This window comes from Monodon monoceros, unplaced genomic scaffold, assembly GCF_005190385.1.
Source record: "Monodon monoceros isolate NGI ecotype Baffin Bay Population unplaced genomic scaffold, NGI_Narwhal_1 Super_Scaffold_5, whole genome shotgun sequence".
NCBI classification, from domain to species: domain Eukaryota; kingdom Metazoa; phylum Chordata; class Mammalia; order Artiodactyla; family Monodontidae; genus Monodon; species Monodon monoceros.
This window is the reverse complement of record NW_021703782.1, coordinates 24,551,816-24,578,139: the sequence shown is the minus strand read 5'-3', so window position 1 is coordinate 24,578,139 and position 26,324 is coordinate 24,551,816. Positions and strand designations below refer to the sequence as shown.

Below are 26,324 nucleotides of genomic sequence, written 5' to 3'. Positions count from 1 at the left end.
CCCCGAGCTGTAGTAAGAAGGAACTATAGTTTTATGCTACTACACTTGAGATTTTTGTTATGCAGGGACTGAAAATTGAGACAGTGATTTTTACCTTTGCTGTTTTTCAAAGTATTGTTTATTTCATACCCCTTACCACAACTTTACAGATAATAGATGCAGCACCCCAGCTGGGTCCCTGCTTACAGATACAAAGCAGCCAGCTGTAATTGTTGAGAAACCTGCTGCCACCTTCCCACTCTGCTATGCAAAACTAGACGGGCTTAAAATGTCCCCCGGTCTCTTCAAAGGAACGTGACTAGAGGGAGGCTGCAGCTGGTTCTGCGAACCTCAGCAGTGGTTTCAAGGAAGCCTATCTATAAAAACCACTACAGCTGGGCTCCCCTGGGACAGACACCCCCCAAATAGGGTCCCCAGCTCAGTGCCCTGAGGGAATCCCTAAACCCGGAAGCTGATTTCACTGACCAGTCTTGAGCTGGACACATGTTGAGATGCAGTGGCCGGCTGGTGGGGTCAGCCTGGCCCTCCCACTGTGGGCTCTGGCCTCCACCTTAGTCACCCCGGGACATAGGCTGCAGGCTGTCTGAGCATTCCCACAGTTGGCCTGGAGGCAGGCAGCATCTGCCCTGGGTTCGCTGTATGCACCATCACCTGGGCACGTGGTGAGCTGGTGGGACCACTGGGGGTCCAGGGGTCCTTGTCAATGCCTCGGGCCATGCTGGCCAGCTCTCTGGTCCCCTCGCCAAGGTCTCTGCAGGAAGAGGAGGTGTGAGCCTGGGGGCAGAGCGGGGGCCCCATTTAACCCCAACTCTGCCACCATGCAGGGTACCCTGGCCCTGATCTTCAGCAGGCCTGGGATAGACTGCTGCCCCTAGGTGAGGGCCCCCGTTTCCTCTTGCCTTGCACCCAAGGAGGCCCCTCCATCGGTGCCCCTCCCTGGGCCTCAGGCCCCTCACTCATACAAGGGGGATGACTCAAGGAGCATCACACCCACCTTCCAAGGGTGGGAAGGGGCTTCCTGGGGCTTTGTAGAGGAAGGGAGCTTATTCAGAGTGTGTGTAAACTATGTGCACCAGGATGCCCTAGGCAGAGAAGGGACACTGGGGCCCCAGGAACATTCTGGAGGACACCCTCGCACTTGCCAGGCTCTCCTCTGAGTCTGGGACCAGATCTCCCACCTCCCATATCTTCAGTTCCCTAGTGGCCTCCCCTAGCCCCCAAGCCACAAACCCACCCATTCTCCAGGCTGAGAAAACCCTGGCCCCACCCTTGTCCACCTGGCCCTGCTCCCATCTCCCGTTTACACTGGACTTTACTTCCTGAGGCTGCCTGGCTGCTTCCTCCCCTTAAGATGCTGTCTCTCTCCTTCCCCCCCAGTATAGGCTCTCCTAATCTGTTCACCTCAGGCATCACTTCTTCCAGGAAGCTTTCCCAGATCTATGTTGCCACCCACACCTAGTTCTCAGAAAAGCTCTAGGCAGTAGTAGGACTTAAATTATCTGTTGGTTCAATGAATATGTGAATGAATCAATTAATTAGTGGAGAGGAAAGTCAGCTTAGTGAGCAAGTCCACGGACTTTGGAGCCACAGAGCCTGAGTTCAAACCTAGCTTCATGCTTTAGTAGTTATGTGATTCTAGACAAGTTTCTTAAAATGGGATAAAAATAGTGCCCACTCCCATGGTTAGAACAGGCAATATTTGGAAAAGCTAAGAACAGTGCCTGGCATAATGTGAGTGCTGGGAAGTGTTTATGAAATAAAAGTAAGGTCAAGGGGCAAACCTCACCTTACTAAAGACGATTTCACCACCAATCAGTGGGAGACCTGGGGTACCTGGGCCTTGCCTAGGATGGCACATCCTGAGAGGCAGCAATTCCTTCCCCTATTCCATTGGGGTTTCCCAACTGAGACACAAGACAGCGTGTCACAGGTCTATAATGGGGAGAGGGTGCCACAGGGCAGCGGGCAATGCAGAAAATTCCAAACCTGCCAAGGAAACGTGACTATATGAAAAGGATGTGCACTAGCAAGACAACCCCAACATAACTGAAACAAAAAGGAAAGTGCTTGCAGCCAACTGACAGGTAAGGGTCTCTTCCATAATGTACACAGAGCTTCCACTATTTATGAGAAAAGACATCAGCGGGAGATTCCAAAGAGCAAAGTGAAAGTGACTAAAACCAGCAATGCAACTGCTAAGCAAAGGTATGGAGAAAACACTCTTTCGCAATGTTAAAGAAATGCTGATGAAAACCACCTATGTAACTCACCCCTGCTAAGTAAGCGAGGGAAAACAAATCATTAACACTCAGTGACAGTACAGGTGTAAAAATGGCTCGACTAGTGCCAGGTTCCTGGAGAAAGAATTTGGTAATAAAAATATTCGGACTACTTGGCCTAAACAGTCTGTTCCTAGGATCGCCCCCAAATGTCATCTCAAAAAAGAAAAACAGCTCTAAGCACAAGCATTTACCCAAACCTGAGCACAGCAGGGGAAGTATCTGGAGCATAGCTCCAGGGGCCTCAGACCACCATGGCAACACAATGACACGTCAAGTCAGGTGGAAAGGGCGCAAGGCGGCATTTCTGCCATGGCCATCATGACCTAGGCCTAATGTGTGTCAAAAGCTCAAGGGAAGGAGGTAGGAAACCAATTCCTTCCCACAGGCCTCGCCACTCCAGGAGTCAGCTAGGCCCGGTGCATTGAGCGTGGACATGGGACCAGACAGACCCTCGCCACACCTGCACACCAGGCACCTCCAGCGCCTCAGTTTCCTCACGTGCACACCAGGATCAAGAGCAGGATTAACAACAATGGCTGGCACTCACTGAATCTGTACTCTGGGCCCAGTCAAGGCCGTTGACTTGTATCACCTCAACAGGGCCAGGATGTGAGCCCTGCCATAATCCTCACTGTACAAGGGAGGAAAACGAGGCATGAGCAGTTGTCACACAGCGAGGCGTCAGGCCGGGGGCAAGCACTTGGTTCCCTGGGAGGTTCCTGTGGGGACAGGCTGAGGAAATGAGCAGACTGCCTCTGCGACACCAGGGCGGGGCAGAGAAAGCACTAAATGGGCCAGAACATCTGTACAGAGAGGAGGCACTTGGAGAATAAAGGGCATGATCAGGACGCACCACAACAGGGCTCCAACCAAGAAAGGACTGGAGCCCATAGGAAGCGTGGGCCCAGATGAGGCAGGGGAACGGTGACCCCTGAGGTTAGCAGACGGGGACAAGAAACCCGTTACACTATTCTCTCTGCTTCTGTGTATTCGTGAAATTTCCCCATAATAAAGTTTGAGAAAAGATTACCTATGAGTTCAGAGTGATACAAAAACAACAAAACAAAATGAGAAGGAAAGGAAGGAAAAAACAGAACTCATTTTCATTCCTCATAGAGGGAATAACAGAATCGCAACAGAATTAAAATCATTATTCTGTAAACCCCAGACCGATTCTGGCTGGAGCATCCCTGGATGCTAAGGCTACAGGTCAGACGTCATGGGGGCAGCAGAGTGACCCTTAGCAGAGTCCCTTCTTCATCACCTGACAACGGACTCATCTCAGCCAAGAGCACCCAGTCCTCGTGCCTGCAGGGCGACAGCCTGACCCATACCTGTGATTCACACCAGCACCGCCCATGGGGCACCCACATGAGAAACGCTGCCCGAGTGCAGTCATGAGGGAATGTCAAGACAGTCCAGAACACGGTGTCTGTAGGGGACCACTGGCCTAGAGTCTGCAAAAGGCAATGCTGCCAAAGACAAATATCCTGCCCCATTTAAGGAGCCCAGAAACCGGGCAGCCCTGTGATCCTGGGGTCAGAGGGTGCTCACTCAAAGCTAGTAACAACCCTGGGAGATGTTCTATCTGCAGTCCGTGTTAAGCCAAGATTAGACTCCTTGAGTCAAAAAAAAGTATGTAAGAAATGTCCTTGTATTGGTTCATAAAAAGTGTGTGTGTGTGTTTTTAAAGAGAGACAAGAAGAGACAGAAACTGAGAGACAGAGGAGCAGGGAGGGAGATGGGAGGAGAGACCAAGTTGACAGGGCACCGTGGGTCCTGGTGAAGGATAATACTCGTGTCCAGAAGCTTCCTTCTCTAGACAAGGGGTGACAAGATAAAGAAACAGGGTGGAGGTCAACTTTAGGCACTAGGGTGCAGGGTCAGACACGGGTACTAGAAGGACCATCAGCCCCTGTGTTAGGGATGGGAGTTGAGGCCCTGGTGAGCCTGGGCTCGCAGCATGCTGGGGCCTCCCTGCCCTCACCACTGCCCCACCGCCCCGTTGCTCTGCCCATGCCCACGTGGTGAAGCTGTGGTTGTCGTGAGCCTGGATGGGCTGGATCCTGGACTCGCCACTGATGCTGCGTTTGTTGTTGAGGCCCTTGAGGCCGAGGCAGGCGGCCTGTACTGTCTCTAAGTCCTCGCCTCTCAGCTGGAACCACAGCTGGGCCGCCCTGGAGAGAGATGGGGGAAGGACATTCAGGTGCATGTGTGTCCAGGACACCGCCTGCAAGCCTCTGCAAGGCCGATAGTATTTTAGGGGCATACAGTTCTGCTGCTGTAGGGAGAAAGCAGTCATGGATGATGAGTAAATGTCAGGAAAACTATACTTACAAAGACAGGCAGTGGAAAGTTCTTGAGATGAATCAAGCTGATGGTGGCGCAACACTGTGAGTGTAACTAATGATCCTGAATTGTGCACTTGAAGATGGTTAAAATGGTAACTTTTATATTGTAAATATTTTACCACAATTTTAAAAATAGCAAAAAGAATAAAAGGGTAGGTTTCCGTGAAGAAAAGTAGAGGTGGGCCAGACTCCACCTGCAGGCCCTAGTTAACCGTCGTGTAGTCAGCCCTTCACGTCCACACAGAGCAGAGCATATACTGCGTGTGTGCACAGTCTGCAGAATGAGGCAATCCCCTGTGTACCTGTCACCTGTCTTATGGAAGACCAAGCGAGTGAGCCATGTGCCCTCCACGGCCTCAATGCTCTGTGAACAGCAAGATGCCAAGATCCCAGCAGCCCCGCTCCCTGACACGGCCAGGAGTCTTGGAGTGACTTGCAGGGGCCCCGCGGCAGTGCCAGGTCACTGTACCTGTTGGATCGCCGCTGCTCACTCCTCTTCACACACTTCATGAGGCAGCAGGTGAGGAAGGCCACGGACATGAGCATGATGATGGCACAGCTGACGATGGAGGAGATCACGGCCACCTTGAAGCCGAAGGTTTCATAGGGAGGCACAGCTACGAGTGAGACAAGTCCAGCTCTTGGGCCCAGCCTGCCCTCAGGGAGCCCTGTTCCATGGGGGAGGCAGGGAGGCGCTGGCAGCTGAGGTGAAGGTCTGTGCAAATTGTTGTAGGGAGTGGGGCTATCAGGCAAGATTGCCCCCCAAGAAGGGGGTGTTTGAGCAGGGTTTTGGAGGGTGTGTAGGAGTTTTTGCTGGCACACTGGGGGAAGCTCTGACAGCGAGTTCAGTGATGATAGTCCCCTTGGCTCCCACCCACTGCAGACTGGGCCCCTGAGACCAGAGGACAGCAGACAACACACAGTCTATTTTCACAATGCCTCAAGTGGGTAAAACCCTATGGGGGCCTAGGTGCTTTCTCGGGTCACTTTCCAGGAAGGTGCAAAAGCAAGAAAAATGCCAGTGTTTGGGGTCAAAGGACCTTGGGCACATTATCAGCTGTGCGACCAAGAACTAGCTATGTACCAAGAACTACTTCTATCAGGTTCTAAATGATGTTCTTAGGAATCAAGGCCCAGGATCCTAATTTGAACAACACTGCATACTCTCCCCTGTAGTGGACACTGATCACGCTCCCCAGTCCCTAGTCCCCCAGCCCTAGCTGGACACTGGCCGTCCAGACTGAAGACTACATCTCACAGCTTCCCTTGCAGCTACATGTGGTCACATGACCATACTCTAGCCAGTGGTGAACAGGGTGGAGGAGTGTGGGACAACTTCTAAGAGCCTTCCTTGCCCTGCAACTAATCCTGTAACAACTGCCTGGATCATGCAGGTGAGATCATGCCTAACAGAGCCATAACATGGGAAGGACTTGGGTCCCCACCATGGGGTGCCATACAAGCCTAGGACTGCCCATCCTGAGGGCCATGGGCAAGAGGAAGCTCTCATAGCCCCCATTATTTTGGTAACCCCCATTATCTTGGGTTTTCTATCTCTTGGAGTCTAATCCTAACAGACACCCTCCTTCTCAGAGATTCAACCACCACATGAGTATTTTAAAGGCTCTGAGAAGTCCTGCAGTCTATTAACCCAGGCTTTTCCAAATTATATTGACTATAGAGCCCTTTTCAATGCACAATACACATTAACACAATATATGTAACCTCACTTTGGAAAATGCTGTGCTGGGTATTATCCTTTAACACCCTGTATAACAAATACAACTAGAAAACCATCTCCTCCCCCAGACTGGGGCCCCATGGCCAAGCAATCCTATTCCCCAGTTCTAGAATTCTTGGCACACGAAACATCCTATTAATGTTTGCTGCACGTGTGTATGAAAGAACGTAGTTTTCTGCTTAACAGATGAAGTACTAGCTCAGACGGCACAAGTAACCTCTTGGAGATGACAGGCCGAGTCAGTGGCAGAGCTAGAATTTGGAGCAGCTGCTAGGATTTGAGTCTACACTGCTGACATGGAGCCCCAAGGGACCACCAGCACTGGGAACAGGACCCTACACAGAGGCCCATGGAACTTTCTCTATGGACACCCACACCATCCATGTGACAAAATCAGCAACCCCCCACCAGGGGTCGCTGCTGAGCTGGGTGCGGCTCACAGGGAATGGGCCTCACTCTTGCACATGGGGGTCTCTGAAGACCACTCAGCAATGCTCCCCTTCCAGACACAGGTGAGGAGGCCAGACCCAACCATCTGGTGGCCTGAGGGGCAGTGGAACACGATGACAGTCCCCACAGAAGTACCGTTCCCACGAAGTACTTGGAAGGTGCCCTGCAGGGGTGGCTGCACTTGCACACACATGCCTAGGAGAGAAGAGGGGAGAGACAGAGTGAGGACCTCACCCTGGAGGGCAGGGGCTTGTCAGGAGTCCTCACCTGGGACAGGCATCATTGACCCAATGACCACACGATGCTCTGGAGAAGGTCACACAGCCACCCAGACAATTGGAAGTGGCGTCCGTGTGACTAGTGGCTTGGGAACAGAAGTGGAGCTAATCCCTACATTAAGTGAAATCTAGATGCTCTGAAGACCATGGTGTTGATAAAAGAAACACACATCTAAAGACAATAAAAGCAAAAGGACAATTATTACCCAAGTTCAGCTCAAAAGGCAGAATCAAGGGGGGAAGAAAGGAGAGAGATCAACAGATGTGATTTCATTAAAAGTAAAGAACAAAAACTTTTGTTACTCCCTAATAACTGAAAAACAAACAAATTCAGATGAAAATATTAGGAAAAGGTATTTGGAAAACATAGGGCAAAGGTTCAACACCCTTAATTTATAAAGAGATCTTACACGTCAATAAAAGCTGAACATCCAAGTAAAGCAGAATGGACTGGTGTGAACAAGCAAATCACGAGATACAAGTAGCCAACAGACATGAGAAAATGCTTGCCCTCATAGTAACCGAAGAAACACTAATTCAAATGAGAGCTAATCTTTCACTCCTCCACTTGGCAAAAAGGAGAAAAAAAAAACCATGTGTGAAGTTAGCAAGGGCCTGGGAGCCACTCCCCTCAGACTTGCTGGTGGGGGCACAGATCCAGACCTTTCTGGACAGAGTCTGGTAAAGTGTATTAAGAGTTTTATGCTGTGTATACATCTGAGAATTTAGCCAAAGAAGTAGTTATGCATCTGCTGCCAGGATTTCTATACCAGGATGTTTGTCTACACCCACATCTCCAGCTGTGGGGATCAGTACAGTTAATCAAAGTACATCTGACATGAATGCCAGCAATGCTATCCTAAAGTGTTACAATGATGTCCTTATAAAATTGTAACAACGCCAACAGCTGGCACATAGAATTTACTGTGCTGGACGCTGTTCCAAACGCTGTACGTGCATTAACTCATCAATCCACAAAATACCTCCCCACTTGACAGGAAAGCAAACTGAGGTACAGGGTGGTTTAATCATTTCCTGAAGTCACACAGCTCCTATGTTGTAGGGTAGAGATGTGGAACCACACAAGGGGGCTCTGGGCCTACCTTCTCAACACACGCGTGTGACAGATACATCACGTGTCCCTTGTGTCTGGCTTCCCTTGCTTAGCACAATGATGGGAGAGGTGCCGTGCTGCGTGTGTTGGCAGCTGTCCATATTTATGGTGGAGCTGAGTCCCGTTGTATGGGTGCCCTTGTTTGCTTCCCTGTTCCTGCTGATGGGCGTGTGAGTTGTTTCCGGTGTTCAAGAATACGGAATGAAGCTGCTACCGATGTTCTGGAGCACACCTCCTGGTGCCTGGGTGCAAGAGGCTCTTCCTCCTGCTTTTCTGGAACTTTCTGATTTTGAGCGCTGTATACTACTAGTGTATAAAGCAGTTAGTCTCAGACAAAAGGGAGACTGACCAGAGGCAGCGTCTGTGTCCAGCTCCCTCCACACATCCGAGGCCTAGGTGGGAGCAGTGGTGGGGATTCGGACAGAGGCTGGCACTGCCCAGGCTAAGGACCCCATTATTCCACACCAACCCAAGACAACCCTTCCCCTGTCCTCCACGGGATACCTCCAGCTAGGACTGTCCCCTGGGCACCAGGCACAGATGTCCAAAAGCCCACTCGGCCTGCCACATCCAGCCAAGCTCCTTCACTGGCCAACATGCTCATCACTTGGCCTGCCCCATTCTAACTTTGATGTTAGCCACTATGCCCTCCATCCTTTACTTGTTCCAGCCCCCAAACTCGGAACCTACCTGGACTCTTTTTCTCAATCCACAACCAATTCACCAGCAAACTTTGTGGGCTCTGTTTTCAAAATATATACCCAGAATATCTGTAGTGGGCTGGAGAGTCCTCCAAAATCCACATCCACCTGGAAGCACCCATGAGGGGGATGCACTGTGGAATGCATGGTACCCCATTTCACATAGGCTGTGGGGACAGAGGACACCCGGAACTGCCCAAGGGCAGCAGCTGTCACTCAGGAGGGCCACACACATGCACTCACACACCCCGTGATAGTGCTTCACATGTCTGTACACAATCAGCCCTGTCCAGAGGGGAAACTGAGGCTCAATGAGGTCAAGCCACCCCTTCCATGGCCCCATTGGCCCTACCCCACTTAGGGTGAGGGTGTTAACAGGGCAGTGGCAGAGCCAGGCTTCAGCCTCAGTCTTGCATTCTGCCCTTGGAGGCTAAGGCTCCTTGACCCTCGCTGTGGGCAGTGACACTGAGGGACAGCATTTGGCTGAGATTGGCCAAGCTCCCCCTAGCTCTGCCCTACCAAGAACCTGGGGGGTGCCTCACCAGGCTGAAATGCTGGGGGGAGGGGTGTGAGCCTGGGTGGTCCTTGTGGTTTGTGTACCTAGCAGAGATGGGGGGCTGACATTCGAACAGCACAAACAACGCTGGGCACCTAATGGATACTTCACTGTATTTCAGCCATATGAGGAAGACCATCCATCTCCATCTTACAGATGGGGAAACTGACGCAGAGCAAGGCTGGATGACACGCTGAGGGTAGTAGGGGTGGAAATGTGCTGGGCCACGGCTGCCATGTAAACTGCACATCTGGGAGGATTCAGGCTTCCCTGTCTGCAGATGTCCATCATTAGTGTCACACTAACAACGGCAACGCAGGTCCGATAGAAACATCTGGTTAAGAAGGACCCCAATTCCTGACCTCACGCAGCACTCAATCACCTGCAGAGGACAGCAGGGAAGAAATTGTTATTATCGTCATTTTAACATGAGCAACCAAGCCTGGAGTGGTGGCTGACCTGCTCAACACCCACAGATAGAGAGGGCACCTGCAGACAGGACTGACGCAGAGCTTAAGATTCCTAATTAACAGCAGAACAAGGGAGTGGGGGTATTTGCAACATACACGTAACAGAGCATCTTTCCTACATAAACAGCACTTACGTAAGACATGACAAAAATCACAACACAAAAAATGGTTAAGTTAGAAAAGAAAAATATGGAAATAGCCCCAAACCAGGGGGCAGAGCAATTAATTAAGAAAATTAAACAGCACCCGCATCAGAAAGGAAGCAGCAAAACTTCTCTATTAAATGACATGATCCTGTATGGAGAAAATCCCTAGGAATCTGCTAAAAATCTACAGGAACTAATAAATGAGTGCAGCGAGTTTGCAGGATACAAGATCAACACACAAAAATCCATTGTATTGCAGTACAGTGGCAATGAGCAAACTAAAAATGCAATTAATAAGACAATTCCATTTACAAGAGCATCAAAAAGAATAAATTACTTAGGAATAAATTTAACAAAAGAAGTGCAAAACTTAAACTCTGAAAACTACAAAGCATTGTTGAGAGAAATTAAAGAAGACCTAAATAAATGGAAATACATCACATACTCATGGGTCAGAAGACTTAACATGGTTTAAGATGGCAACGCTCCTCTGCTCATCTACAGATTCAACATGGCCCCTAACAGATCCTAGCTGCTACCTTTGAAGAAATTTACAAGCTGATCCTACAGTTCATAAGGAAATGCAAAAAGACCTAGAATAGCCCAAACAGCAATCTTGAAAAAGAAGAACAAAGTTGGAGGTCTCGTACTTCCTTATTTCAAATTCTACCACAAAGCTACAGTGATGACAACAGCGGCATTGGCATAAAGAGAGACATATAGTCCAATGCAAGGCTTTAGACTCCAGAAATAAACTCATATTTACAATCAATTGATTTTCAACAAGGGTGCCAAGACAACTGAATGGGAAGAGAATAGTTTTTCAACAAGTGGTGCCCGGAAAACAATACTTACATGCAAAAGAAGAAAGTTGGAGCTCTCCTTACATCATATACCAAAATTAACTTAAAATGAGTCAGAGACCTCAATATAACAGATAAAACTATTAAAAAAAACTCTTAGAAGAAAACATAGAAGTAAATCTTCCTGACCTTGGATTAGGCAATGGTTTCTCAATGATACCAAAAGACAAACAACAAAAGAAATAGATAAACTGGACCCCATTAAAATGAAAAAATTTGTGCTTCAAAGGATACTATCAAGAAAGTGAAAAGACAACCTACAGAGCGGGAGAAAATATCTACAAATCATCTATCGGATAAGGGACTATATTCAGAATGTATAAATTATTATACTGAATTATAAAAAGACAACCCAATTTATAAATGGGCAATAGATATGAACAGACATTTCTCTAAAGATATACCAGTGGCCACCAATAAGCACATGAAAAGATGCTCAACATCATTAGCTTCAGGGAAATGCAAATTAAATGCACAGGGAGGTACTTTTTCACATCCGCCATGAAAAAGACACATAAAAAAAAAAAAAAACAGATGATAACTGGTGTACCAAGAATGTGGAGAAGCTGGAGCCCTCACACACTGCAGCTGGGAATGTAAATGGGGCAGCCGCTTTGCAGTTTCTCCAACAGTTTCGCAGAGTATTTCCAAATGATGCAGCAATGCCCCTCCTAGCAATATACCCAAGGGAAAGGAAAACACACCTACATGAAAACTTGTACACAAATGTTCACAGCAACAATATTCATAATAGCCAAAAAGCAGAACCCACCTAAATGTCCATCAACTGATAAATGGATAAATAAGATATGGTCCACCCATACAATGGAATATTTCTGGAAATAAAAAGGAGTGAAGAACTGACATGCTACATGGATGAACCTTCAAAACACTACGCTCAGTGAATGAAGCCAGCTACCAGAAAACCACATATTGTATGATTCCACTCATATGAAATGTCTACAATAGGCAAATCCATAGAGACAGAAAGCAGATCAGCGGTTGTCTGGGGCCAGGGAGAGGGGGAGTTGGGAGGTGACCTCGATGGGTCTAAGGGATGCAGGGCTTCCTTTTGGGGTGATGAAAATGTCCTAAAATTAAGTGTGGTGATGGTTGCACATATCTGTGAATATACTAAAAAGTGTGAATATACATCAAATTGTACACTTTAAATGTACAATTTAAATGTGTGAATTGTATGGCACATGAATTATACCTCAATAAAGCTGTTAAAAAATTCAGGGGAGAGATCTAGCGGCTGCCTTCCCCAGCTCAGGCTCCAAAATGGGAAAATCCTTCGCCAATTTCATGTGCAAGAAGGACTTTCATCCTGCCTCCAAATCCAACATCAAAAAAGTATGGATGGCAGAACAGAAAATATCATATGATAAGAAGAAACAAGAAGAATTAATGCAACAATATCTTAAAGAACAAGAATCATATAATAGATTGCTTATGGGAGATGAACGTGTGAAGAATGGCCTTAATTTCATGTATGAGGCTCCACCAGGGGCTAAAAAAGAAAACAAAGAGAAAGAAGAAACAGAAGGAGAGACCGAATACAAATTTGAATGGCAAAAAGGGGCCCCACGAGAAAAATATGCCAAAGATGACATGAACATCAGAGATCAGCCCTTTGGTATTCAGGTTCGAAATGTGAAGTGCATTAAATGTCACAAATGGGGTCATGTCAATACAGATCGAGAATGTCCTTTGTTTGGTCTTTCTGGAATTAATGCAAGTTCAGTTCCCACTGATGGCTCAGGACCATCGATGCACCCCCTCGGAGCTAAGGGGAGATGAGAAACAGTGGGTTTGCACTGAAACGAAACATACTGGGGAGAAACTTGACCGCAAATGATCCATCACAGGAATATGTTGCAAGTGAGGGTGAAGAAGATCCAGAAGTCAAATTTTTAAGGTCACTATCAACCAAACAAAACCAGAAACTTCTCAGGAAACTGGATCGACTTGAGAAGAAAAAAAAAGAAAAAGAGAAAAGACAGAAAAAAGAAAAAGCTTCAGAAGAGCAGAAGTAAACACAAAAAACATAAAAACAAATCCTCCTCCTCTTCCTCTTCCTCCTCTGGTGGCACTTCAGAAAGCAGCAGTGAGAGTGACAACAGAAAAAAAAAATACGGAGGGCTTCCCTCGTGGCGCAGTGGTTGAGAGTCTGCCTGCCGATGCAGGGGACACGGGTCCATGCCCCGGTCTGGGAAGATCCCACATGCCGCTGAGCGGCTGGGCCTGTGAGCCATGGCCGCTGAGCCTGCACGTCCGGAGCCTGTGCTCCGCAACGGGAGAGGCCACAACAGTGAGAGGCCCGCGTACCGCAAAAAAAAAAAAAAACAGAAGAAGAAAAGAAAGAAAAACAAGCATTCAGGAAATTACAACAGTGGTTCTGAAGAGACGGACAAGTCTAAGAAGAGAAAACTTGATGAAGAACGTTCTAGCAGTCACAGTAACAAGGAAAAGCCTAGGTTTTTAAAACAAGAGAGCTCTGGGGAGAAGAGCAAATGGAGGCATTCTGATTCTGACAGAAAGCCCAGAAGCCATAACCAGAGTCCAGAGGAGAGAGGATCTGGAAGAAATGAGAGAGGCAGCAGGAGCCAGAGCAGGGATGAGAGGAGTAGGAGAAGCCGAAGCAGAAGTCATGGTGGTTACAAGCCAAGAGAAATAAGAAGACAGCCACGGCGAAGTCCCAGTGAAGAGTGGGACAGAAGAAATGACACCAGAAGCCATGGCACAGATAGATACAGAGGAGGGAAAATGCACAGAGCATTATCAGGAGACAGGTACACTAGAGTGATGCAAAGAGAATGGAGAAGTAGAGAATAGAGACTTGTATGTGACAATTACCTGGAAATAAAAATATCTCCACTTTCTTCTTGAATACCTTTAGCAAGGGCTAAATTATGTACTATTGTCTTTCTAATAAAAAAGCTCTATTTTTTCATCTCTGTAAATTGTTATATTAAGTACAAAACTACATGAATCCCATAAGAATGAACTTGGCAAATATTTGTAAGTGATCTATTTTGGGGCTGTAAAAATATTTTCTGTTCATTAATGTTTCTTGTGCGCTATACTAAAACAAAAACCCCATGTAACTGCGTGACATTTTCTTTGTTCTGAAACATCATTAAAAGAATGACAGACAGTAAAAAAAAAAAAAAAAAATTCAGGGGAAATATTTATTTCAATTAAAGAAATGCAGATTTGAAACCTAAGTTATTACTTTTGGCTTCTTAGCTTGGTCAAGATCACAAAGACCAGGCCACCAGGTTGGTGAGGGTGTGGGGAAAGGGGTGCATAACCCCTGGGGCAGAGGGCACAGCAGGGAGGACCTGAGAGGCTGTCCTGCCCTGTAGCAGAGGACAGGCAGGTGCTTGCAGGCAGGAAGGGGTGGGGAGCCTGAGCTGGGAGCCCCAGGGAGACAGGGCGAGGAGGACACAGCACCCACCCTGAGCCTCCAATCAGACGTTTCCTGGTTACCCTCACTGGTCTTGGGTCCCCTAGTACTCAGTAGTACAGAGCGATGCCAACTTTGATTCCAGAGTATAGGCCCTTAATTAATCACCACGCTTTGTCTCCATAGGTGCCAAAGCAGGAATGAATGATTGCATGAATGAATGAATGAATGAACAAACTAACAGTTGAAAGCTGTGATCAACACTCCCCCAGGAAGAACCTTTCTTTTTCAGGATCCGTGGACTTGGGCATGTGCTGTTCTTCCAGCCAGGGAAGCGGACTGGGGTTTTGGAACTGGGTAGACACAGCAGGGCAGCCACGGGCCAGCCACGTGGCCCCTTCCCCAGGGTCACTGGGCAACCAACACTTCCCAGTCCCCAATTTAGAGCTGCTACTTCTCCATTCTTCCATGGCTAAGCATCTTCTTTCTCCCGGGCCCCATATGGCCCTCAGAGAAGGGAGGCCCCTGTGGGGGGATCAGCAAGGGTGAGAGCCTTGTGGACACTTGCCTGCCCAGCACCTGCACCAGTGCCTGGCGAATGAAAGGAGGAAGGGATAAACTTGTATTCATCTTTTAAAGATGCAACTAGGACTTTATCAAAAAAGTAAGATGCCTTGAGGGAGCGACAAAGAGATGGCAAGAGATATGATGAAGCAGGCCTACTGAAAAGTTATGGGTAGGCTAGAGCTGGGGGGTGTGTGGTTATAAATTCTTTCAACTCTGTGGTATGTTTGAAAAAATTTTGAATGTGGGGAGAACGCCTCAAGCGTCACTGCTGACTGCCTGATATGCCCCAGCTGGCCTGCCAAGCCATGAGGGGTGGCTGTCCAGCTCCCTAACCAGAGCACAGCCCAGACCCTGCATTACCTAATGGCCCTGGCATGGAGAGTCACAGACAGGAGAAAAAGCTCCAGAAACAGAGGCAGCAGGCTGGTTCTACAGCCAAACGTGTCTGGGTGTAAACCACACTTAACCAGCTGGGTGACCAGGTCACCAATCTGGTCCTCTGACCCACCTGTAAATACTGCAGAGGGCAGGACAGGGGCTGACTGAGATGATGTGCAGCTCCAGCTCCAGCCAGGAAACCACCACTGTCGTAGGGAAAGGGCTCGCCTGTCAACAGCCACATCCTGTGCTACTGCTGGGTTCCGCTATGGTTAAGGGCGCCCATCGTGACACAGCACTGCACGCTATTTCACCACCCAAGGGGGCCACACATCTTAAAAGACAGAACTAACCCCTCACCCCAAGAGGCCCAGAGCCTGTCCTGTCTCCTGGAGCCTCATCAAGGTGGGAGGGTGAGAGGCGACGCCACAGAAAGGAAACAAGCCTGACCTGCAGACGCCTGCGTGGTGTGCATCCAACTGAAGACTTAAGGGAAAGGTACAAGAAAATTTGAAGCACAGGCCCAACGAAAATGCCGCTGCCCCATTAACTATGCACTCTGCATGGCTGGGGACAGGAGGGGCCTCTAAGAGACTCGGAATGGAGGGCTTTAAATGCAGTCATGGCCTCTCTCCCCAGGCCTCGTACTCTGCGTTTCCAGCCAGCCAATACAGGGGTCTCACGCCCATCAGAGGCAGGGAGCCCCTGCTCCTAGCTTAAGTGTATTGTTTGAACGGTTCTTCTTTTAAAAATGAAAATGAAAGGTCAGAGGAAATAACTCTGGTAAGGAAGGGTAGAGGGAGGATGAGCCTTGCCCATGGCCCCCTCCTTGCAGTGACCTTCCCCTGCCTGGGAGGCAAGGAGCTCAACCCCCAGTAATCCAAGAGCCCAACCAGGCTCAGAGGAGAAGGCAGAGAAGCCAAGTGGGCCTGGTCTGCTAGGAACCCAAACCCCACCCAGCCCCTCTCCACCAAGTCTGACTCTGCTCCACCACCTCTAGCCTCAGTTCCTGGACCTGGTCCTTGCCCTGCTCAGACTCATCTTCCCAGCCTGCAAAATAGGGTGACCTGCCCCCCGGGGTGACAGGAGTGGGACCACCTGGTGGAGACCTTAAGCCTGTGCCTGGGAGCTCAGGAACGCCGCCTAGGAGGAGGCTCAGTACCTCATCCTACCCCCCACCCCAAGTCCACAGCACCCAGGATACCTGCACCTGCCACCCCTACCCGCCACCCGCCAGACTCCAACAGGATGGCCTGCATCCCTTCTCTGGGCCTGGAAGGCCAGCAAACACTTTGGGCTGGGCCCATTTTCCAGATGAGGAAACTGAGGCCCACAGGCTTTTGAAGGCCCCAGGTGTACACTGGCAGGACCCCCACCAGACCTTTCTACAGGACTTGTGACACGTAGCCCAGATGGGGCAGGAAGGTGGCACAGCATCAAGGGACTACAAGGGCTTCAGTCTACCCATCTTCTAAGGATATTCCATGAAACCACCAGCTGGCTCCAGAGACCACATCCCCTAACCACTGCAAACCCAGCCTCTGCTCACACTCCTCACTGCACCCTCCACAGCCTGGAGACCCCGGCACCCCCTAGCTGGGCCCCCAACAGTCCCTCCCCACACTTGGTGTCTAAGAGGCAAATCCTACCTCCTCCATCCCCTGCTGAAAACCCTCACAGACACCCAGTTACCCCTGTATACCCTTCCTAGGACTGGTCCCCAAAGGGGACCACCCCCAGCTATCCTTTCCTTCCAGCCCTGTTGCCTGGCCCCGTCCACTTGCGGCCCGCCTCAGACCCTGGATGCTACACTTCCCCAGCCTTCCTTTGGCTGGACCTCTGCACCCCTCAACCTCTGGTGCATTTTTTTTCTCTGCACCCTGCATGATACTATCTTTTTTACTATGTACAAATAAATCTCAGAGGAGAGGAAAAACAACAGAAAAAAACAAAGGGAATGGACTTGATGCAAGCAAGATACAAAACAAAAGCAAACCCTATAGGCTCACTGGACAGTAGAGAGGCAGACCTGCCCATCAGGTGTTCGCCCGACACTCCCAGCTCACTCCCCAGCCCCAGGCAATGCTCTCTCCCACCTCTAACACACAGGGGGTGCATGGCCTGACCTAGACAGCCTGTCCTCCCAGCCCATGCCTCCCCCAGCCTGCCTGGCCAGTGCGGGTGAGAACAATCCTTGCTTGTTAATCTTTTATCTGGAACCTTGGACCACAGGACCATCCCTCCCATCCTCCTTTCTGGAGCCAACATGGCCCCCAAACCCTGACCTCACCCACTGAGACCAGGTAAATAAGTTACCTTTCATGCTGGCTGTGACTGTGGACAATAGGTACAGTGGGGAGATGGGGGGAAGCAGGCCACTGGACCAGCCCACTATGGACCTGGGTCCCTGTGGGACTAGAAAGTCGCTTCTGAGTCTCAGTTCTGAGTCTCAGTTTCCCCAAGTGGAAAGAGGAATCCTCAGGAGGAATTTCTCAAAGAGAAATTAAAGAGTGACGTGTACAGAGGTACTCTATGGAGAGTGGGACCCCCCCAAGACCGCAGCAGTGGGGACAGCCACATGCAGAAGGCCCATGCCCAGGTCGTGTGTCCTGAGGCAGGTGCAGGGTTCAGAGCTACTGCAAGCCTGGCCCTTGGCTATGGTCCAGACCCGGGTCTCCCAGGCACTTCCCTAACAGCAGGTCAGCTCACACACCCAGAATATATATTCTCCTCCAGAACATAACCAGGTAAATTCCAAACCAGGAAGAGCGCACTTCCCCATTCCCCCCACATCTCTCAGGGGAGAACATCGAGGCTCCAAGGAGCCTCGTTCATCCAGCAGCTCTGCCTGTACCATGGTGGGAGGCCAGAGCTGGGCCTTAGGGGCACATAAGCCACATTTAGATTCCCACCTACACCCTCTGGACTTTGGTCTCCTCCATGAAATGGGCCCAGGGCTGGCCCAGTGGCTGGGCGGCAGGAGTGAAGCGAAGAGGCTGTCCACAGAGCACGTCCTCACCCCCCCAGCAGTCCTCCTGCTGCCCCCTTTCAGGGGCATGGGGGAGGGTCACCTCTGGCCACTGGTCTTCCTCTGGCAGGGCCGTGTTCCTGGACAATCTCCTCCATCAGGGAGTGCTGGAGCTGCCCTGGGAACAGGGCCAGGGACAGGCCAGGGGCCTAAGGGCAGTGGGAGGGTGGCCTCCCAGTCAGCCATTCAGAGCAAGGCCATAAAGATTTAAGGCCTTGCTCTGAGCCGGCCTTCCCCCACCTGCCTCTCCCCGGTCATTGCACATGGGAGATGAGGGGAGAATCCTAGGACTCTGTGTCTGACTGGACTCTCATACCTCCTCTAGGAAAAGCAGAATAATGTGCCCATTTTACAGACTGCAGGAAAAACACCCATCCCATTGCTGTGCCAAACTGTCTCTAAAGACCCCCACACCCATCACTTCACTGCCCCACAAGGAGAGGTGGGTGCACATTTCAGAGCCCAAGAGACTGGGGCCATGGGGCAGAGGAGTGGATGAGTCAGCATTACCTTGGAGCAGAACCATGCAAGGGTGGGTGCACTGGGCCCTCCCTGGCTCCCCCTGGCCTGTCCACAAGCCTGGGGCAGGTATACAGGGCCCACCGCTTAGCACATGGAGAAACTGAGGCACAGAGATAAAGAGACGCACCACAGGTCATTGTGTGTGTGTGGGTCCAACCCTAAATTCCTGGGAAGGACTCACAGGCTGGGACCCACAGGGCTCACATCTGGGAGGAGGCTGAACAGCAGCCGGTCAGAAGTAGGGCTGGGGCCAGGCTTGGCAGGCCAGAGGGCAGGAACTGGATTCTGAGACCCTCTTTCCCCCAGGAGAGTCCTCTGCAAACAGCCTTTTGTATGTAGTCAGGGCCTCCCCTTCCCTGTCCTTGGCTGACCTTGGGCAAGTCCCTCCACCTCACAGTAGACACTCACCTCCCCAGGCAGTGCTGTACAACTTGCACACACATTGTCCTCTTCACACACGGGGCAAAACACCAAATTCAGGATTGGGCATCAGGCTGCCCAAGGGAGTCAAAGAAAATAAACCGACCCCACCACACCAGGGGCAGTATCAGGTCTTAGCTTCCACACCACCAAGCCACATGCCTCTGCTTTGTGACTTACTTCCCTGGGCCTGTTTCCCCATCTGAGGGGAAGCCAGCATTCCCCCCAAGGTGGCAGGTGTCACTGTTTTAAGCATGACTGGCTGCATCCCAGGTGTGCGTGCGTGCGTGCGTGCGTGTGTGTGTGTGTGTGTGTGTGTGACCTGTGCCAGCCTGCTCTTTCAGGCCCAGCTTCCACTTGTGCAATTCAGCGCCTGGCCTGGGGCACAGGTGTGCAAAGACCCTGAGGTTTAAGGGGGAGCGGGCAGTGTGCCCTAAAGTGAGCCTCCAGGAACATCTGCGGCACAAGGTCCGGCTTTATCTTTGTTTCTAAAAGGGTTAGATTTTAGACGCATTCATGGAGCAAGGCCGACATTCGAATCCGGGGCTTCAGCTGCAATCCCCCTATCCGAGCAAGGCAGGAAGGTGAACCCCCTACAAAACAATCTCGAAATCAAACACTGAAGATAACAGCCAGCCCACCCCTCCTTCCGAAGACCCCGTAGCCTCACTGCAGGCTCGGCTGCAGCGGGACCTTGAGCAGTCACTCCCCTCTCCCAGGTTCAGTTTCCCCGCCTGTGAAGTGGGGCTGGGGAGCTAGCTGAGGATCCAGAACACCTCCCTAGGTGAGGCCAGTTTCGATTTCCCCACGTCCGTCACACCGACATCCCCCGCACTGAGGCGGCCCCCATTGGGAAAAGGCGCGCACCTGGGTTGGCGGGCAGCTGGACTCCGCCGCCTGGTTTCTGGCCGCTTGCCGCTGGGCTTCGGCTCCGCTGGGGCGCCTGCTGGGCGGACTGAGAGCGTCGGGGAGGTTTGTCCTCCGACTGTGCGCCTCACCGCGGCAGTGCCGCACCCACCGCCCCCGCGCAGGGCTGTGCCCCCCGCGCCTCAGCTTCCCCGTCTGAGAAATGGGCGCAGAGCCCCGCTCGAGGTCTGCGGCCTCGGCCCTCACCTGTGCAGTTTCCCGGGGCGGGCGTGGCGTCCCCCATGCGCCCCCCAGGCCTCGCCCTGCGGCTGAGGGTCGTAGCCTCCTCGCGCATCCCTGCGCGCTCCGCGGCGTTCGGCCAGACTGCCGCGCAGGGGCCAGCGGGGGCGGGGCCGCCCGGTCACGCCCATCCAGGGTTGAGGGCGGGGCCGACCCCGCAGGAACCCAAATCCCCGAGGGGCTAAGCCAGCAGAGCGGGAAGTCTCGCTCCAGGGCTTTGCGTAGGTGTTGACATCTGCCCCTGCGCCTCCGACCACCAGGGCCCCCCACAGACCAGGTGTTCTCGGTGAGTAGCACATGTGAACCCCATCTGCGTCACTGTGGGTCAGGCCCTCTGTGGTGGGTGTCGATATTGTAGGTCCTAGTGAGGGACCCCCGAGTCGTGGGGGTCAGGATTCAGACCTCCAGGGTCTGGCCCTGGCCTTACACACTCGGGGGGCCTGCCCTCTCCTTGCTCCTCCTACCCAGCTCCCTCTGAAGGGGCCCCTGGCTAGGCTCAGAGCGGCGGCCCGCCCCTTCCTCTCCCTAGGACCCCACCCAGCCCAGGCGCAGCACCCCGCCCAGGCCCAGGCAACCACGGAGGGAGCTCTAAGACAATAGACGCCCCCCCTCCGCCCCCCTCCCCGGCCAGGGCAGCTCCTGATCAGGTGACCAGCCAGGTAGAGCAGAGGGAATGTAAGTGGAGGATTCCTGGGTCTATCTTCGTTTGCAATCCTAGTCTAATAATGGATCCTTATGTCTGTCTTGGTCTACACTATCTATTCTAATGGTGGATCCCTGGATCTATCTTGATCTCCACTACCTAGTGTAATGGAGACTCCCTGGGTCTGTCTTGGTCTGCACTTCTAGATTAATGGTGGATCGCTGAGTTTATCCACCATTAGACTAGGTAGTGGTGACCAAGATAGACATATGGCTCCATCATTAGACTAGGAGTGCAGACCAAGATAAATCCAGGGATCCATCCTCATAATAGGTAGTGGAGAACAAGAGAGACACATGGATCCAACATCTGAGTACAGACCAAGATAGATACAGGGATCCTCCATTAGACTAGGTAGTGGAGACCATGATAGATCCAGGGGTGCACCATTAGCATAGGTAGACCCAGGGATCCTCCATTACTAAGTAGTGGAGACCAATATAGACACAGGGATCCACCATTAGATTAGGAGTGCAGGCTAAGATAGATCCAGGAATGCATCATTCGACTAGGAATGGAGACCAAGGTAGACCCTGGGACCCTCCATTAGACTAGGTAGTAGAGACCAAGATAGATCCAGGGATCCAACAATGGACTAAATAGTGGAGACCAACCTAGGCACAAGGATCCACTATTAGACTAGGAGTGCAAACCAAGATAGACCCAGGGATCAAACATTAGACTAGGAGTGAATACCAAGATAAATCCAGGGATCCACCGTTAGGCAGTTAGTGACAGAGAGAACAACTGACGCAAGGCCTTGAGATCTTAATTCTTTGGAAGCTTGAGGTATAGCCAGAAGTCCAGTGTGGTCACCCCTGCAAGTCTGTGAGGTGGCCCAGCTGGACAGGCCTGGCTCTGGAGTGCCTGGCAGGTGGCAGCGAAGAGGTAGGTGTCTTGTGGGACAATAGAGCAGGGTTCCAGCAGGCCAGCCCCTCCCCACCTTTGCTTTCGTAGCCTGGTAGAAGCTGATGTTCAGTGCGATACATAAGGGCCCTGCCCTTTCCTGGGTCAGAGTTGTTTCAACCCATAATATCTAATTCCCACTTCAGACTTGTGGGTCACACATAATGACTTTCTTCATTTCCCTTGATGTGAACCAAGCATGTATGTCCCATCTGCCACATCAGGAAGCCAGGTGGATCCACAGGGCCCACTGTGATCTGACCCCTTCAGACCACACTCAGGGACGTGGGACCCCAGAATTCCCTACCACATGGCCCCGTGCCTACCTCTGGGGTCTTGTGACCTTCTCATTGGTTCTGGTCTTTTGTGCACACCACTGTACCCAGGACAGCTGCCTGTATAGGTGCATGAGCAGGGCTGGGAGGGGAGGTCTGGTGTCGCCCTTGAAACTACAGGATAGAGCTGGTGGAAGCTTCCTGCGGGCTGCCTACAATACCACACGCTGGCCCAGGCCTGGTATGTGTATGCGTCCTGGGGCTGCTGTAACGAGGTACCACAGACTGGTACTTTAGGACTACAAAAATGTGTAATCTCAGGGTTCTGGAGGTCAGAAGTCTGAGACCAAGGTGCTAGCAGGGCTATGCTGCCCCTGAAGGCACTAGAAAGGGTCTTCTCCATGCCTCTCCCCAGCCTCTGATAGTTTCTTGGCTTGTGGCAGCATCATTTCAATTTTCATACAGCTGTTTTGTCCCTTTGTGCATATCTGTCTCTGTGTCCAAATTTCCCCCTTTTATAGGAATGCCAGTCCTATTGGAATAGGGCCACCCTAATGACCTCACTTTAACTTGATTGCCTCTATAAAGACCCTATTTCAAAATAAGGTCATGTTCTGAGGTACTGGGGGTTAGGACTTAATCACTTGAATTTTGGGGAGGACACATTTCAGCCCATAACAGTCTATAACATAACAAGAATGAGACAACATGTTTTCTTGGCCATCTGTGGCATGGTTACACGTTCTGGGTATTCAAGCATGGGGCGCTGGCCTCCGTTTGTACCATTAGGGAACTGGTGGTGGCCTGAGACTTCTGTCACATGCTACAGGAAACTCTACACCTCGTTATGCCTCAGAACACCCACTTGTGTCAAAGACATCTTCAGAAGCAGTGGGAGGCACTGGGTTTGGTTCTGGAGGTGGAACCTCAGTCAGTATGAACCTTGATCTGGACCACCCCATCTACCTTTTCTAGGGCTTCTTGGAATAGCGTGCTCCTGGAGAGCACCAGAAACACCTACCATGGGTAGGGAGGGAAACTGAGGCCGGGGAGGCGAAGGCACTAGTCTACCACAGACTCAGACCGCTTGGGCCACCACCTCGCCCCCCATCCATGTCAGGGATCGCGGTTCTGACAAGCATCCTGTACCTGAGCGTTAGTATTCTCACCTGAGGGTAGAAAAGATCCTGCCACCCTCCCAAGGTGAGGGAGACTGTGACATGGTCAAGGATGGAGCATCTCCTGAAAGCTGGGTTACACAGGCCCTGCCAGTGTTTGGACTTGCTGCCATCCCTATCTGCCCCCCAGCTCTCCAAGTCCTGGCCCAGACTGGGAGCAGTGCCTGTGCTATGCCAGGCTGGTGTCTCCTGGCCCTCAGGCCTTGGCCACCTACTCAAGGGAGCCCTCCCTAATGCCCTTCCTGGACAAAGCCGTTCCATGCTGCATGACCTCAGGCCTGTGAAGCAGACAGGACATATGGCTCCCTGGTGGAGGCAATGGCGAAGAGGCAAGAAGAACTAGCAGAGACACTTGAGGAACTGACCGAAGCCTTGGCCTCTCTGCATTTGGGGGTCCAGCCCCTACCCCATTACCTCTTCCGCATCTGCGTTGGTATCTGGGAGCACAAACAAACATTTGTTGAATAAATGAACTGGCAGGAAGGAACCAGGGAGGTTCGTGAAGGGGGAGGGGTCTGGAAGCTCTAGGTCTTGGTGTTCTGCTCTATAAAATGGGCTTACACACATGCTACCAGAGACTTTGAGGGGATGATGAAGATCTGGCTTGGGGGTCTCCTCTTCCCTCAAGGCTTAGCCTGTCCCAGAGAGCCTTCCTCAACTTGATTGTCCTGACACAGCATCCACAGGCCATGGTGGCGGGGTGTGGGGGGAGGCGTTGGTCATTGGTGTGTTTCCCTCAAATTGGATAATCACTTTAGAAGTGTAAAATGCCTTTTGTTTTTCTTTAAATGTTCTTCATTTTTTCCACCACTCAATATAAAAATAAGATTTTTATCCTAAAAACCTCTCATAAAGGACCAAATCCAGAAAATTCCATCCCAAAACAAGAGTCAGGGAAGCAGGGTGGTCTCATGGGCTTTGCCTCTTTTTTAAAAAAGTTATGTTTTTAAATTAAGAGCGATTATTTTAAAAAGTAATCTAAACTTGTAGCTCCAACGAGCTGGGTATTTGGGGAGGGAATTTTCCCCAAAATATTTTCTGCCAGGCTGTTTGGCATCCTCCACACACACTAGTCCTCTGGCTGCTCCACAGGAAAGCAAGAGCTGGTCCTCTTCTGTAGGGAACCCCTGGCTGGAAACCCACTCCCCACCAGGGCCCAGGCTCTGACCACTGGGATGTCCTCCCTGGCCCTAGGTCTGTACAAGTGAGGCTTTCCTTGGCTTTCAGGAGGGAGACAGGTGAATCACCCTAGGTGACATCAAGCCACCACCCACAGGTTCACAGTGATGGCTTGGAGACATGTAGCAAGGAAGCTGGAAGGAGGCAGGCCTATGGGCTATACGCTTTCCTAGGGGGGCAAAAGCAGGTGATGGATTCACAGAACAGATAGGACCAGGCCCTCCTGAATGCCAGGCCTGCTCAGCAGCCAGGACACAGGGGGCACAGGAGGGACAAAGGCTGATGGGCTGCTTCCGGGGCTCCTCCTCCACCTCTGGGCAGCCAGACTATGGGTCAGTTTTTCCTGCCTCTTGACTCTTCTCTGAGTTGTCTGAATTGTTTACAATAAGCATGAATCTGTTCTCTCACCAGAAATCAGGAAACTCATAAAGATTTTAAGGGTGGGATACATGTAAATGATAACACACATTCACAGGACAGTTCTGAATTCTACCTGTCAGAAAAGATATGGACTGGCCCCTCATTAGCAGATGGGGAAGCTGAGACTCAGAGAAGTGGAACTGTCCTATCTAAGGCCATTTGCCAGCTAGGATGATGCCTCATGACTGTGGTCTGAGGGCTCACGCATAATGATAGGGTTTGGCTGTGCCCCCGCCCCTGCCGGGTGGGGGCAGGGGTATGTTTTCACAGCCAGAAGTTTTCCTAGGTAAGCCTGGGGTAAGAACTACATAGGTGGGTCCTGGGCAATCCAGAGGCTTAGTGGTTATGAGCCAGTTAAGCTTCTTTGATGCCATGCACCTGCGCAGCCAGCTTGGAGGGAGCCTGAGTCCCCAGTCACAGAAGTATGAGAGCCTGCCTCCCCCTGCCTAACACAGACCCTGTGGCCTCTTGGCCCTCATCAGCCCCTCAGGCTCAGGGCATTTTAGCTACTTCTGCAGCCTGCTGGTTGACTTTGGGTAAGCCCTGCCCCCTCTCTGGGCTCCTGTCTCCTCCCCACCTCCTCCCAAGCCACACCTGCCGAGGCTATGGCTCAAGGGCACCTCAGAGGCCCAGGCTTGCGGCCTGGCACATGCCTTGTGGGAAGGCATTCCCTGGGCCTCCTAGGGGGTGGTGTCTCACAAGGTCTGGAAGGCTGGCCAAGGCCATCCGCATGGACAGACTGGAGAGACCTGGCCTGGGACAGGTGCTTGGAGGGCTCCCATTTCACAGATGGGGAGCCTGAGGCCTGGGGAAAGGGTCTGTCCCTAGCAACACAGCTCATCCCCAAGGCCCAGCCTCTGGGGCCTGACATTCTGGCTCTCTGTGCCTCTCAGTTTTCCCAAGATGGGCATGTTAGCACTCCTCATACCAGGGTCAAAGGAAGGATGAGATGTACAGTGCAAGTCCAAGTATGTGAGCCCCATAGTCAGGGCTAGTAGGAGGGTCAGGACAGCAGAGAGCAGGAAGGGGCTCCTCTGAGTCCTACAGGCTGTATACCTGCTCTCACCTCCTCACTCCCTGTGCTGACAGCTGTGCTTTTCCAGTAATCATCAGGAGCGCTTTGCTGTCCCCATTTTACAGGTGAGAAACTGAGGCTCAGGCCTGTGAGTCACACATTTGCTAAGTAGCTGCTTTAGTCAGCTGCAAAGGATAGAAACCCAGTGTCAACCCAGAGGAGA

At 51.2% G+C, this 26,324-nt stretch overlaps 2 protein-coding genes across 11 annotated transcripts; one reads left to right on the top strand and one right to left on the bottom strand.

Moving 5' to 3' along the window:
• Window positions 1–70: 70 nt before the first annotated feature.
• SUSD3 (sushi domain containing 3) lies at window positions 71–20,504 on the bottom strand. 10 transcript variants are annotated; one of them, XM_029202033.1, is made up of 6 exons: window positions 20,393–20,498; window positions 20,147–20,234; window positions 6,831–7,019; window positions 5,103–5,250; window positions 4,307–4,459; window positions 71–751 (listed from the first exon to the last, which is right to left on the bottom strand). In XM_029202033.1, exons 3-6 carry the CDS (start codon window positions 7,015–7,017, stop codon window positions 556–558), a joined length of 684 nt encoding a protein of 227 aa, XP_029057866.1. In that variant the 5' UTR covers window positions 7,018–7,019; window positions 20,147–20,234; window positions 20,393–20,498; the 3' UTR covers window positions 71–555. The 10 variants fall into 10 exon arrangements, 8 of the variants coding, with proteins under 8 accessions (XP_029057866.1, XP_029057861.1, XP_029057862.1 ...); XM_029202029.1 differs by having other exon boundaries at window positions 73–751; window positions 6,831–9,855; window positions 20,393–20,504; XM_029202036.1 differs by having other exon boundaries at window positions 74–751; window positions 6,960–7,019.
• LOC114883868 (corepressor interacting with RBPJ 1-like) lies at window positions 11,141–14,098 on the top strand. The gene is given in 4 exon segments (XM_029202037.1): window positions 11,141–12,741; window positions 12,744–12,934; window positions 12,936–13,062; window positions 13,258–14,098. Coding segments are annotated over 4 exon segments (1,356 nt in total). The 5' UTR covers window positions 11,141–12,236; the 3' UTR covers window positions 13,791–14,098.
• Window positions 20,505–26,324: the final 5,820 nt, after the last annotated feature.